A 13,281-nucleotide genomic window follows, 5' to 3' on the forward strand; every position below is an offset into this window, starting at 1 on the left:
TTTCGTGCGTTTACGTCCTCTGAGATCGATTTAACGTACGGCCATGTTAAATCTCTAGACGGAAGAGACAAAAGCCAACAGCAACAAAGAATTTCTCAAGGAACTCTTGAAGAATTGACTTAATCAAATCCACGAAGATTCAAACATATCAAAATTAGAAGGTAAACGCTCGGATATAAACTTAATTGAACGGGGGGTTTATTTTCCTTTAGCTGTACGGTCTTATTAACGTCACGCTAAGCTAACGTCCTAACAATGTAACCACTGGCAGGTTGAGTTAGCATGCTGTTTAAAAAGATGTGAAATATACTTATTCAATCTGTCAGATTCCGTCAAACAAACTTAACGCTGTCTGTGAGATGGTGTGCTACGTCGAGTTGGTCTCATTTGAAGCTTAAAATCACACACGCGCACTACTGTGTTGAAACTGAAAAAAGTTCCTCGATAATGCACCTTTGTGGTCCTTCGTTAGCCCCGTTAGCTTAGCGCCGCGAGCAAATGCGTGGACACGTTTCACAAACTAATTGAGCTTCAGATTTCTACGTTAAATTCCTCCGACTAGTCTGCGAAATAATTGGATATAAAGTGAGGCTAATGTGCGAAATGTTTCCTAATAATCGTGTAAATTACGACGGTTCTCATACTTTAACAAGTGTTTAAACTGTTAGCTAAACGCGTGTGTTAGCTAACGTTAGATGTATTGTTGGTGTTCTTGTGCTATAATTATTTGATCCCTTATGTGTTGTTAAGTTTCTTTTAACCTGATTTAAATTGCATCATAATAGAAATCCTAGATTGTCAGTATTAGGAATACTCATTGTTTTTTTATGTTTGGCAGGTGGTAGATCACAGAGTCCAGAATTTCCTCAACTGAAGTGTTCAGGAACTTCGAGAGTAAAGTGAGAAAAGGCAAGACGAGAAGCCAAGAGGACTCATTTATGGACTGTCAATGTAGTGTTGGACATTTAATCCTGCATTGTCTTGGACTGTAATTCCTCAGTGTCATCGTGTCTCACAATTGTTCAGCTCTTTATATAAGTCCAAGTGACACACGAGGTTTGAAATTCCTCATACAGACGAGAATACAGGAATTTAAAGCGCACAGAAAGAACCATTAGCTGAGCCTTGTGCTTTTGAATGTATAAAGACTTTTTGGATACCAAAAGAAGTAAAGAAGGTACTACAGAATTTATGCAATCTGACAAGTAAAAAAATAGAGAAAAAAAGAGAAGCAAATATTTTGTAAATTTTCAGGGATAGTGTAAACATTTTTGAACAGCATTATTAGATTTTTGTATCACTTGCATTTTGAGATCCTTGTGCAAGACCTTCACGTACCTGTTTGCTAGTTATTTTGTACTTGGGCTCTAGGCTTTTGAAATATTTATTGATATAAATATAATTTTCTCCTATTTTAGGAGAGTGTTCTTATTAAAACATTTTTTACGCCAGGCACTCTTCTTTTTAAGAGGTCTGTACGTACCAGAAAGAGAAACTGTTTACAAAAACGCATTGAGCAGAACAGTTTGAAAAATAGCTAAGAAGTAGCAGAAACCATAATTTCATTGAAACTGTTGAGGAATACATCTTACAATGGCTACAGCAAGAACAGAGATCCCTGCTTCAGTCATGGCAATGACCAAACAAAATGGACAGTCTAAGCCCATGACCCTCCAGTCAGGGTCACTCACTTCCTCAACACAATCAGGAAAAGCACCGGTTGTGCCTCCGAAAGGAAGCAGTATACCCCAAAGCAGTGGTGGTATCAGGTACGTTCAAAGTTGAACCGTATGTATGAGCACATACTGTGAGTTTTGATCTCTCATATTGACCACATTCAGCGTGAAGAGCGGCAAGAGATGGAATTGATGTACAAATGTGTTTATTTGTGGACAATTGTCTTTAGGTTTGGAGATGACTGGAAGAAGTGCCTCCTGCTTCCACCGAAAGACACACGAGTGAGAACCACAGTAAGTTGTCAACTGAGAGTGCACATTTTGTTTCTTTTTGGGGTGCATTAAAATGGATTATACTATAATCAGCATTCTTGAAGAGAAAAATAATTTAAGTTCCTCTTCTCTTACAGGATGTGACTGCAACCAAGGGGAATGAGTTTGAGGATTACTGCCTTAAGCGTGAACTGCTAATGGGTATCTTTGAGATGGGCTGGGAGAAACCTTCCCCTATCCAGGTAGTACACATTTCCATCTTAATCCTAAACTACTACAAAATGATTCTCATTATCACTGCAAGTTTACATATTTGGATGTCTGATGATTTGTCATTTGTTTTCTTGGTTAACACCATGGGTCAGGAACCTTTTTTAACCAAAGATCCATTTTCCAGTTTAAGTTAATTCATATTTGCAAAAGAGCCATTGCGATCTTTCAATGACTTCAATACTAATAACTCTGTTTTTGTCCACAGACCACTTATGCTTTCTGTGGTGATCAATAGTTATTTTCCTTCGATAAGATAACATGTCCACAGACAACTCAAAATAAATGAAACAGTGCAAACATCTGGGGCTTCAAAAAATGATTTCCGTTACTTATAAACAACTTGGGCTACAGGTTTACATTAGGCATCCATTCAATAAAACTTCATTGTATCTAAAATAAAACGATTAAAAAAGTAAAAGTTCCTTTAGCACTGATACTCCCAAAATGCTGCATTTGTGTCTTCTGAATTTGCATTAGGTATGTTTGAGCAAGTTTCGAAAGCACACAGAGCTCTACTCTCGCCGCATTTTGATATCATATGGCGATCGGTCTGCGCAACACCTCATGAAAGAGATATAACAGGCGTCTTGCTAATAGCTTTGTAGTTCGGCTTGTACTTGGTCAAGACACTTACATACAGCATTAAACCCTTTTCTGTCAACGTTGACAGTTGTATGTATGGACTTCATATGCAAAGAAGACTGCTCACACGGAAATGATGAGGAGCTTAACACACTGCATCCATACTGACGCGATGCAGTTTGCTTCCATATGCTAACCAGATTCTTTCTGTTCGTACACTTCTCAGATCGTACACTACAGAGAGCCGTTACTTTCGATAAAAGCATGACACTTGCTCTTCTAAACTCCTTAGACTGGGTAGTTTCATCTGGTCTGCGGGCGCGAGGTTACCATAGAAATGTTGTTTGCCATTGATTAGAGTTGTGACACTTACGCATAGCACTGAATGCGTGTATTGGCCAGGACAACCAGAAATATTTGTATGTTTTATGATTTTCTTTTTTTTAACAATCAAATGGTGGTAAAGGCAAAGACACCAGGCGAGCCACATGGTTTTTGAAAAGAGCCACACTTTCCCGACCATTTGTTTATACCTTAGTCACACTCTTGTCGTTGTTGCCTATCGTTGTAGGAGGAGAGCATTCCCATTGCCTTGTCAGGAAGGGACATTCTCGCTCGAGCTAAAAATGGCACAGGGAAAAGCGGAGCCTACCTCATCCCACTCTTGGAAAGGATTGATCTGAAGAAAGACTACGTTCAAGGTTCAGTTCGCAATTGAATACTGCCCTTTTCCCCATCACTGGTTTAATCCATCATTAATAATGTATGCTGTTTCAGTAAAATGCTTTTTGTTCATTTTGTAGCCATAGTGTTGGTGCCAACTCGTGAGCTGGCTCTGCAGGTGAGCCAGATAAGTATCAACATGAGCAAGCATCTTGGTGGCGTCAAGGTTATGGCTACGACAGGTGGTACCAACCTAAGGGATGACATCATGCGTCTTGATGAGATCGGTAATATCTTGCGTATCCCGCAGCCTTGTTCTTTGTGACCTATAAATGTGTTCTAGAGTAAATAAACTGTATAGGTTTTGCATTTCGCATGGTGCCTGGTTGAACCGCCCAATATCTGCCTAATTTCCTTAATACATGTTTAAGAATTATTGAATTTTAAACTGAGATAGTTGTGAATTGCGGGGTTGTTTTTAAGCAGTGCTGTTTGAGCCTGATTGTGGTTTGTGTGCCTGTCTGTAAACACATTTTCCACAGTTAAACTTGTCTGCTGAACTACATAGCAGGCTACAGGTTTGGGCGATAGCGCTGAATAATTCATTAGGAGTTATTCAAGTGTTCATTATAGGGATAGTTCATCCAAAAATCACAATTATGTCATCATTTCAAACCTGTATGACTTTCTTCCACAGAACAAAAAAAAGATATTTTGAGAAGCTGGTAAATGAGCACTGGCTCCCATTCACTTCTATTGTATGGGCACAAAACCAATGCAAGTGAATGAGGGCCAGGTGACATCACTGTTCAAAATATCTACTTTTGTGTTTTTGTGTGAACTATCACTTTAAAGAAAACCATGTTGCATTTACATTAAGGGGATGATCTTTGAATCATACACCACACAAGTGTGTGCTTGTGGATGTGACCATATATTGTACGTGTAACTGGGTCGTGGGGGTTGATTTAAACAGCCTGCTTTGCCATACTACAAGTTAGTGAGCAATTCTTAGTTTTTTTCCTTGTTCCATCTCTTTCCATGTTGTGTACACAATTTACTTATAATTGCATTACATTTTATGAGCTACTCTAAGCTTTACATCAAATTTGAGGTGTCACTGGTTTTCTCTACTTCACTTTGATAGTTTTACATACAGGGGAGGTTAAGGCAGTTTAAAAAAGTAAATTATGTTGTCTGTTGACGAGCTTTTCATTTTTCCTCTCCAGTTCATGTTATAATTGCTACCCCGGGCAGAATCCTTGATTTGTTGAGGAAAGGTGTGGCCAAAGTTGACAAAGCTCAGATGATTGTGATGGATGAGGTAAGAGAAATGAGGCACAGATAGGCGATTTTCAGGTAAGCATCCTCTCTGGCATTTCATGACCTTACGGTTTCTTCACAGGCTGACAAGTTGCTTTCTCAAGACTTTGTGGTGCTTGTTGAGGACATCATCAGCTTTCTGCCCAAAAACCGTCAAGTTCTTCTGTATTCTGCCACTTTCCCGATCAGTGTGCAGAAGTTCATGGTGAGGATTCTTATTAACGTAACAAAACCAAAGATGAGTTTTGCTACGCTGTCCTTCATAGTTTTTTTTTATATTGATGAGATATTCTTACTTTATCCATGGTTGTTATTCTCTTTTACGTGTTTGTTTTAACAATGCACTTCATTATGTATTCTGCTTCCTAGACCAAACATCTACAAAAGCCATATGAAATCAATCTAATGGATGAGCTGACCCTGAAAGGCATCACTCAGTACTATGCCTATGTAACCGAAAGGCAGAAAGTGCACTGTCTCAACACGCTTTTCTCCAGGGTAAGGAACACTGCTTCCCGATTTGAGATTTTGTTATTACCGAGACTGTTTGGCATGCTACAGCTATACAACTGTAGTGCCAGTTTTTAGTCTGGTATTTTGTACACTTTGTACCATGCAGGAATAAAAAAATGTCTTGTCTCCATTTAATATTTTGCTTTTTCTCACCTAGCTCCAAATCAACCAATCAATCATCTTCTGTAACTCCACCCAAAGAGTGGAGCTCCTTGCCAAGAAAATCACTCAGCTTGGCTATTCCTGCTTTTACATCCATGCCAAGATGATGCAGGTTAGAGGCTTTTTTATTTCATATTTTTTTTGCATGCTCAGGTTTCAGTTTGTCTTATTTTAAATGACTTGTTCTAAATTTCACAGGAATACAGAAACCGGGTGTTCCATGACTTCAGGAATGGTCTGTGTAGGAACCTGGTCTGCACAGGTACATATCACCTTATTTGTTGTAGCACATTGCTATTCAAAGGATTTTTTTCTAAAACTTTTTTGCCCTCTCACAGATCTTTTCACGAGAGGAATTGACATCCAGGCTGTCAATGTAGTCATCAACTTTGACTTTCCCAAAAATGCAGAGACGTACTTGCATCGCATTGGCAGATCAGGTAAAACATAACAGTGGTATTGTGGCAGGATTTGCATTGTTATGCTTTGCACAGATGTTTTTAAACGTTTTCACTCTCTGTATTCAGGCAGGTATGGTCACCTGGGTTTGGCTATTAACCTGATCACCGCAGAAGATCGTTTCAACCTGAAGGGCATTGAGGACCAGCTGATCACTGACATCAAGCCCATTCCCAGCAGCATTGACAAGAGTCTGTATGTTGCAGAATTTCACTCCATACATCCAGATGAGGAGGAAGCCGCTCAAAAAGCAGCAGGGCTTAATTAACCTCTGACTGGTAAGAAATAAAGTGATAGGCCACTTTAATATACTCATTTGAAGTCTGTTCAAGCTTGTTCGGATGATACGTGACTAAAGTGTAGATTGAATGTACCAATATTTAATTTTATTTTTTTCAGGAGAATAAATGGACCGATGCTTGGCATTCTGCACATTTTCCTACTGAAGACAGGCGCAAAGATGTTTTAGTTTTTGTTTTGCTCAACTAATTGCTCCATTGGTCTGGAACTCCCAAAGTTAAATGTGATCAGCTGCTGAAAGTTAGGGGGCCAGTATAAAGTCATTCGATTTGTTGTGTGTAAACTCCCAGACGTCAAGCCAGGCAGCTTACCCATTCCTACTTGTAGCACAATAGAATATTGGAAAAGACCGCTCAAAGTCTGTATCTGCTGTTAGTTTAATTGGTCAGAACAATGACAGCTATGTTTAGAAGATGGGGATGACAAAATAAATGCCCAGGCTCAGTAAGCCCCAGTTCTTCAAGTTCTTTAACTAATTTGAGAGTTTTTGTGCATCTAATGAATAAGTTCTTTCTCCTCAAAGAACTAATTTGTTTCATGCATTGCAGTTGATCAGGGATAACCCGAAAATCTGTAAACCAATTCTAATGATCTTCTGTTGGTTGTTTATAGCCTTTTTGTACATATCTTTTTAGGAAAGGGTGAAAGCTGGTGCTTGTTTTTCTCGTCAGCGGACAATATTTAGTTTAATTTCATTGGCTTGCTTTTGAGTTTATGTTGACCCTCACCACCATGTCATCTTTACTTTCAAAAGCCCTGCAGCGCTCAGACATCAAGACTTCTTTAAAATGTTTGGTATGTACATTGCACCACTCTCACTTAACAGCTGTTTCTGTCTCAAAAAGTGCCTTAATCTCTTATATGCTTCCTCTGGATAGGAGGGAGCGCTCTAGGTGTGCGGTGCAAAAAAGGCTTTGTCAGAATTGACAGTGGAATAAACTGTTAGATTTGGATTTGCTTTAATACCTCAAACCCATAAATCAATTCTCTATTTTATTGGTAATGAATTAAACCTACCTCAGCATTGGCTGGGAGAGCAATAAATCCCTGTGTGTAAATGTCAGGCACATTTTTAATTGAGGCAGGATTACAATAGTTCATTTTTGAAATCATTTCAAGGATTGAGAGACAGTTTAGGTTTTTTGGCATCCTTTTCCCCCCTTTGAAACAAAGTTAGGTATGTGTGGGTTTGTAATATTTCATTGAGCAAGGTTATTCGATTCAGTCTTTCCTTTTTGGTCTAAGGCACAAAGCAAGTGATTAAACAACATATCAGCACACATGCTGTGATGAAATGGCAGCTGTAATAGATATCTTTCAGTGTAAACTTGTGTCCCATGTCCCCTGTTGTATGTGTTAAATTGTGCTCTCTTTGCCATGTGTTGTGTTAAATAGAAGCTGTTTGTTTTACTATGAGGATTTATGGGAGAATGGCCAAAGCTTTGTGCTCCAAATGTTAATGCCAGCCTATCCTGTCCCTTCTCTTATAAACAAAATAAAGTCCAGCATATTCTCCATGTGTGTTTGTTTTCTTTAAATACTAAATAAGAATAAGAAAAATGTGCAATTTTAACACTTCAGTGTCCTAATTAGATTAGGATTATGCTTTGAATACAAAGGAATACAAATTGTTCTCTGACTGGCAGGCAGTTTAATGGCATGTTTTCCCTGAACATCTAATTTACATTAAATTTAATGAAATTCCTCAAAGTAAGTTTTTATATAAACTTCGTTTTATTTGTGTGTTCTAATCCTGGTCCATCAGGAAGCAAATTCTCCATAAATTGTTTGGTGGTGAATTGAAACCTGCTTCATCTGACACATGTTTTTTTTTTTAAACCCGACAGTTACATGAGTACTGTTGCTGACTGGAAGGAAATGTCCAGACATCACTCTCTTAAGCACTTTAGCTTCTTTGGAAAAGCAGCTACTGCGAAAGATCTATACACATGAGGACATTTCCTAACCTGAAACCTTTTCAGTAGAGAAGTTTGTGGTCCGATTCTGATGAATTTCTTGTTGATGTAAGTGTGATGACACGCACATGACTAAATGTGGTTGACAACACAGTCCACATTTTGTCATTTTCGTGTTGAGACCAGCAGCCCAAACACACCATGTGAATTTTTGTGAAGATAAATGATCCAAACTTGCATTATTTCTTCATGAAGTTGTATTGCTTCATTTCGGAATTGAGTCTTGACAAGGTACAGTTGAAGAAAATGTTGCTTTAAAAAAAAATAGCCAAAAATGAATATTTCACCCAAACTTGGTCCCCATTGACTTTCCATAGTAGGAATAAAACGTAATATGGTCAAGTCAATGGGGACTATTTTTGGGTGAAATATTTCTTTAAGTGCCTCGAGGTAAATTAATTGCCACTTGTGATCCGGACTGGTAAAATGATTAATCTGAAAACATTACTTTTACTCATTAATTATTAGTGTTAATTATAATAGTTTAATATAATATAATTTATATAATAATTTGTTTTACATTCGGGATTTTTACAAGAAAACTGTTTCAAAGCCAAAACTTATATAAGTTAGTTTTTGTGATTAAACACACGACACCAGGCGTACCCTTGAAGTGCAACTTTGAAGGAGTATTCAACATACGTCTAGGAGCCTCGTATTTCCTGCAATGATGACATCAGAAGGACGCCATACCCAGTAGCCAATCATCACACAGTTATGCTGGTCTTTATCCAATCCCCTAATAATACAGCCGGAATGGGCGGGCAAAGATGTCGGTTACGTAGGTTGTTCATTACATCCTACCGGTGCCTCTCAGCCGTATAACTGGTCTGCATTGCTAAACGTGAGTATAACACGAGGCCTCCAAATAGTTACATAAATTGCATTTATGCATTTATTATGAATTACTGCGTCATATATTGATGCATGCGGTTTTATAGCTAGTATAGAATACAGGTTCCGTTGCGCGTCTCACTGAGATATATGTCTCGCTTTCATGCCTTACTGCTACCACCGTGTTAGCTAGCTAGCTAGCTAGCATCAACATTAGCCTACCTGCTATATAGTCAGGGTGAAGCATGAATCAAGCTCCACATGCTAGTGAGCTGCTATTCTCCAGCGTATCTCCATTGAATTGGTGCTATACGTAGACAAATGTCTTTTCATGTCTGGAGAATCGCAGCTTAACTGTTTGTCAACTGTATTGTGCTGAAGTCAAAGGTTAAGTGGGGTTTTGGCTCTTGGTGGTCTGTAGTAGAAATACGCTGTTTCTGTCAGTGTTAAGCCACTGAAGTGTTTTGTCAGTGGATATTTTGGTCACAGCAAAGCTATTGTTGACCGGGTTCTTTCATGTTAAACCTGGTTTAAACCAGGGACCTTGTTTTTGCTGTGTGGAGACATTGAAAATGTCCATGTGTTACCTGTACTAATGTAAAAACAATCTGGTCTAAATGTATCGCACAAAGAGCTCAAAATGACACTTAACATGAAATAAAGACACCAGTCATATTAGTTGCTTTATAAAAGCTGATTTATGTACAAAACATGTGTTACGGTGAAATGGTATTATCGCTGTAACCCCCGCATCATTGGACACATTTACTTGTGGAATAAATTAGTCATGAGATGGCTGCCTGAACAGGGATTTTTTACAAAAGCTTTGGTAACTGAAAACCATAACATCTGTGTGACACTGCATCTAAGCTATTAGGTATCAGTACAGTAAGATTGCCCCCCAAAAAGGTGCATCTTCAATTATTTTATTTCTGCCATTGGAAGACCCTCATTATAAATATTATTAATAGTCTTTTTTGTAGTAAGTCTTTTTATTCAGTTCAGTAATAAAATTGCCCTGTTCATTTCTCCTTCAGCATGGGCAGTGTGTTGGCTGCCAGCTCTCCAAACCCACCCCCAGCCTCAGGGGGTGGCAGTGCCCCAGGGGGGGCAGGTCTACTGACAGTACCTCCAGGTTTCACCATGCCCCCAGTGTCTTCAGTCCCACCCTCCGCAAGCACGCAGGGACAGTCTGGGGCGGACACAGAGGCTCTATCAAACCCTGGCACATTTGAGGAGTGTCATCGCAAGTGCAAAGGTTAGAGTAAGACTTGTTTCTTTCCTTGCTATTTGTTCTGCAGTGTAATAATCCGAGAACCTTTTTGTTTACTCAGAGGTCTTTCCTGTACAGATGGAGGGGGTACGTTTGGTTGTCAACAAGGGCTTGAGTAATCACTTCCAGGTTAGTCATGACAGCTTCAGCTTGATGGGGGTATCATGCATTTATATTAGCATTGAATAAAATAGGGTTGATTTAAGGTTGGATGTTGGAGGGAGTTCGATGTCAGAGATCACAACAGTGTCCCCTCTTCATTTGCTTCCTTAGGTCAGTCACACAGTTACTCTAAGCACTCTGGGGGACTCCGGTTACAGATTTGGATCCACATATGTGGGCAGCAAGCAAACAGGTCCTGCTGAGGTGAGTTGCTTTTTAAGTGGCAAAACAATTAATTTTGAAGACTGGTAAAGGACAAGCAGAGTTATATTTCTGTACTGTTTAGGTACTTAAACATCAGGTTTAAGGTAATGTCTTCATTCGTTGTCTTTCAGTCTTTTCCTGTCATGGTAGGCGACATGGACAACACAGGCAGTCTCAATGCACAGATCATCCATCAGCTTACCAGCCGTTTGCGCTCTAAAGTTGCCATGCAGGTATATATAGCTTTCCAGGCTTGTTTTCACCAATTTTAATCGTTAAAGAAAAAATGTAAATTAAAACAACAAAAGTGACACCCAGATGTACATAGTAACACCTACTATATGTTTAATTTAGTTTTGATTTAGTTTAGTTTAAATTTCAGTTTTGGTGCCTCCATTTATACATATTCCTGTTTATTACTAAGGCAATATTTATTGTCTTCATTTAGTTGAAGTTTTTTTAAATCCTATTTAGGGTGATATTTTATTTGATGTAAATTAAAATAAATGTTTTTCTACCTTTTTGTACACTATAATAACCTTGGCCTGAATCAATTGTGTGTTACAGACCCAGCAACACAAATTTGTAAACTGGCAGTGTGATGCAGAATACCGTGCTGATGACTTCACTGCCGCTGTAACCCTTGGCAACCCAGATGTTCTTGTTGGATCTGGTAGTGTACCTTGCATTTCAAGACACTTTTAGGCACTTTTCCCGTACAAAGTTCATTGACGGTTATCATGTTTTGTCTGCTAGGTATCCTAGTCGCACATTACCTCCAGTCCTTGACTCCATCTTTGGTGTTGGGGGGTGAGTTGGTCTATCACAAGAGACCAGGAGAAGAGGGCACAGTAACGTCATTTGTTGGCAGATACACAGGTAAAGATTTTGAGGTTTTTAACAAAATAAGCACATCACAATTGTGTCCCCAAGTGTGTCAGAATCATTAAAAGTATGATTTGAGTTCACCTGAGAACTTTTTATACTCAGGCAGTAATTATGTTGCTACGTTGACTGTTGGAGGAGCTGGTGCACATGCATCATACTACCACAAAGCCAATGACCAGGTATTTCATAACTACATCATATAATGCCTTTGGTTGTGGAATGTTTTTTTTACATATTTCAGAAAGTGTGTAAATATGTATTAATGGATAGATTTATGGCAGCTGTTTATTTATTAAGACAAGGCTCACTGTCTTTTGAACTCAAGTCTTGAATTGAAACATTTTTCGCAGCTTCAGATTGGGGTGGAGTTTGAGGCCAGCACACGGATGCAAGACACAAGTGTGTCCTTAGGTTATCAGTTGGATGTACCCAAAGCAAACCTGCTGTTTAAAGGTATTCTACCTCATATTTAAAAACTTTCTTGGCTTCCAAACGATAACACAACAACAACAGTTTGATTATACTCACATTTACAGATTTGAATCATATAACTGAGTTTCCCTGTCCTCTTCTTCCACCTTCAGGTTCTTTAGATAGTAACTGGGTGGTGGGAGCAACGCTGGAAAAGAAGCTGATTCCTCTTCCTCTATCATTAGCTCTAGGCGCCTTCCTTAACCATCGCAAGAACAAGTTTCAATGTGGCTTTGGCATCACCATTGGATAGGGCAGAAACAGGTGTTATTTAAGAATCTCAACAGATATAACCCTCCACCACGCTTGGACTGGTGCAGAGACACGGGGACAGAAACCAACACTGAAATGGACTCAGAGACTCCCAATTTTACTGCGCTTAACCTTCACAAGGATGGACCAGGACAAAGAGCACTCAGGGCCGCACAGGCCCAGTTGAGCTCTCGTCAATCTGTTACCTGGCATACCTGACAAATGTTAACAGTTAGATAAGGTTTGTTTTTTAAAGCACATCACGTATAGAAAATGACAGATACATTACTTGTTAAGTTTTGTGGCAAGAGGTACATATCCGTTTCATAATATGATTCATCCAAATACAATCTGTAAATGTGATGTCTTTGCTTTTTTTTTACTTTTTGTTAAAAAATATCTCTTTTATGGAACTTATTAGTAAAATAATCGTCTGGATTTATTTTTTACAAGTTCTACAAACATGAACTATTTGTTCAGTAAAATGTGTTGGGGTAGACGACTGCTCAGATTTTTTACTTAACGTTGATCATGCAATTATGACTTATTCTTTAATAATTCACCCCACTAATTGCTGTGCATGTCAAAAATATGAAAATTCAATGCATGGTAAGCTCTGGGTTTAGGGATTGGTTGTTTAAGCGAGTTAATGCCTGTGTCCCTTTGTCTCATAATAACTAGTCACACAAAACTGTTTGAGTTTCGACGGCGGTCCTTGTCCTGTATTTGTCTGTACGGTCCTAGGAACACATTTGAATGCTGGTTTCATATTGACAAGAGTTTACAACGCTGTCCTTTTTATGTGTCTCAACAAACAAAAAAAATCTAAATGCATCACTGAATTTTCCATGTGAAAGAATTTCCAAAGTTTGTATTATTTTAATTAGTTGTTGTACACAGAGGTTTTGGGGCAGTCAAAGGGTTGGATCAGATACTGTAATAAACCTGTAAAATTTAAGAAGGCCCATTGGAGTTTTTCCATTTCTGTGGGACATGA

At 38.7% G+C, this 13,281-nt stretch overlaps 2 protein-coding genes across 2 annotated transcripts; both read left to right on the forward strand.

Annotated features, from left to right (window-relative positions):
* Positions 1–25: 25 nt before the first annotated feature.
* Positions 26–7,741, forward strand: ddx61 (DEAD (Asp-Glu-Ala-Asp) box helicase 61). The gene is made up of 14 exons (XM_056761978.1): positions 26–161; positions 839–1,769; positions 1,907–1,970; positions 2,087–2,191; positions 3,376–3,505; positions 3,608–3,754; positions 4,697–4,791; positions 4,873–4,995; positions 5,160–5,288; positions 5,461–5,577; positions 5,664–5,727; positions 5,804–5,905; positions 5,993–6,202; positions 6,324–7,741. Exons 2-13 carry the CDS (start codon positions 1,594–1,596, stop codon positions 6,190–6,192), a joined length of 1,452 nt encoding a protein of 483 aa, XP_056617956.1. The 5' UTR covers positions 26–161; positions 839–1,593; the 3' UTR covers positions 6,193–6,202; positions 6,324–7,741.
* A 1,199-nt stretch (positions 7,742–8,940) lies between these two features.
* On the forward strand, positions 8,941–13,242 carry tomm40 (translocase of outer mitochondrial membrane 40 homolog (yeast)). Its single transcript, XM_056761993.1, has 10 exons — positions 8,941–9,044; positions 10,072–10,292; positions 10,369–10,436; positions 10,581–10,673; positions 10,805–10,906; positions 11,241–11,346; positions 11,430–11,552; positions 11,664–11,740; positions 11,912–12,014; positions 12,146–13,242. Exons 2-10 carry the CDS (start codon positions 10,073–10,075, stop codon positions 12,283–12,285), a joined length of 1,032 nt encoding a protein of 343 aa, XP_056617971.1. The 5' UTR covers positions 8,941–9,044; position 10,072; the 3' UTR covers positions 12,286–13,242.
* The last annotated feature ends 39 nt before the right edge of the window (positions 13,243–13,281 follow it).

Source organism: Triplophysa dalaica, chromosome 12 (assembly GCF_015846415.1).
Source record: "Triplophysa dalaica isolate WHDGS20190420 chromosome 12, ASM1584641v1, whole genome shotgun sequence".
Lineage (NCBI taxonomy): Eukaryota > Metazoa > Chordata > Actinopteri > Cypriniformes > Nemacheilidae > Triplophysa > Triplophysa dalaica.

Excerpts from the sequence above, each read along its gene's own strand:
- ddx61 (XM_056761978.1), top strand. The coding sequence starts at position 1,594 with ATGGCTACAGCAAGAACAGAGATCCCTGCTTCAGTCATGGCAATGACC. Across the intron at positions 5,728-5,803 it reads TAGGAACCTGGTCTGCACAG|ATCTTTTCACGAGAGGAATT; the intron begins GTACATATCACC and ends GCCCTCTCACAG. Across the intron at positions 5,906-5,992 it reads GCATCGCATTGGCAGATCAG|GCAGGTATGGTCACCTGGGT; the intron begins GTAAAACATAAC and ends CTCTGTATTCAG.
- tomm40 (XM_056761993.1), top strand. The coding sequence starts at position 10,073 with ATGGGCAGTGTGTTGGCTGCCAGCTCTCCAAACCCACCCCCAGCCTCA. Across the intron at positions 11,741-11,911 it reads ACCACAAAGCCAATGACCAG|CTTCAGATTGGGGTGGAGTT; the intron begins GTATTTCATAAC and ends CATTTTTCGCAG. Across the intron at positions 12,015-12,145 it reads AGCAAACCTGCTGTTTAAAG|GTTCTTTAGATAGTAACTGG; the intron begins GTATTCTACCTC and ends TTCCACCTTCAG.